Source organism: Salmo trutta, chromosome 17 (genome assembly GCF_901001165.1).
Source record: "Salmo trutta chromosome 17, fSalTru1.1, whole genome shotgun sequence".
Classification (NCBI taxonomy): Eukaryota; Metazoa; Chordata; class Actinopteri; order Salmoniformes; family Salmonidae; genus Salmo; species Salmo trutta.
The window spans coordinates 55,278,900-55,279,615 of NC_042973.1; the positions used below are offsets into that span (position 1 = coordinate 55,278,900).

The 716-nt window shown below is 45.1% G+C and overlaps 1 protein-coding gene across 1 annotated transcript in view; it reads left to right on the forward strand.

The window, feature by feature from the left end:
- Positions 1 to 405: 405 nt before the first annotated feature.
- Positions 406 to 716, forward strand: part of LOC115152439 (ladderlectin-like) — a 1,036-nt gene continuing 725 nt past the window's right edge. Inside the window, exon 1 of the mRNA XM_029697328.1 lies at positions 406 to 716. This exon is cut by the window's right edge and continues 725 nt beyond it. Coding sequence (XP_029553188.1) covers positions 472 to 716 — 245 coding nt within the window. The 5' untranslated portion in view covers positions 406 to 471.

Sequence of the window (716 nt, forward strand, 5' to 3'; positions counted from 1 at the left end):
CCAGCAGCGTTGCAGTTCTTGACACAAACAGGTGCATCTGGCATCTACTATCATACCCCGTTCAAAGGCACATAAATCTATTGTCTTCACCCTCTGAATAGCACACACACAATCCATCTCTCAGTTGTCTCAAGGCTCCAAAATAATTTTTTAACCTGTCTCCTCCCCTTTATCTACACTGATTAAAGTGGATTCACCTGGTCAGTCTAGGTCATGGAAAGAGCAGGTGACCTTAATGTTTTGTACACTCAGTGTATATTTGCCACAAGGATTAGGATACCTTTCCCAATAGGATGTGGATTCAGTGTAAACATCTTTTTTGGTACATTGGAATCAGTGTAAATATATGTTTTTGGTACTTTGTCCTTGTGGCTTGGTGAGCTGCACGTATAAAAGTGTTCCTCTATCTCAAGCTGAACAGAACCTACAGACTACCACCTGTGATTCCTTCTCTGACAGGAAAAGATTACCATGGAGAAGTTGGCCATCCTTCTGCTTCTGAGTGCTGCCATTGCACTGGGCGACGCCAACCTGACCCTGCTCCTTGGTTTAGAACCCTTACTGAAGACTGAGGTGGAACAGACTCCTCCTGTTGAGGCTCAGGTAGCAGCAGTGCAGGAGGGGACAAAGGAAAGTTCATGTCCCTCAGACTGGCACACATATGGATCACGCTGTTTCAAGTTTGTCAGCATTCCGCAGTCATGGTCAGATTCAGA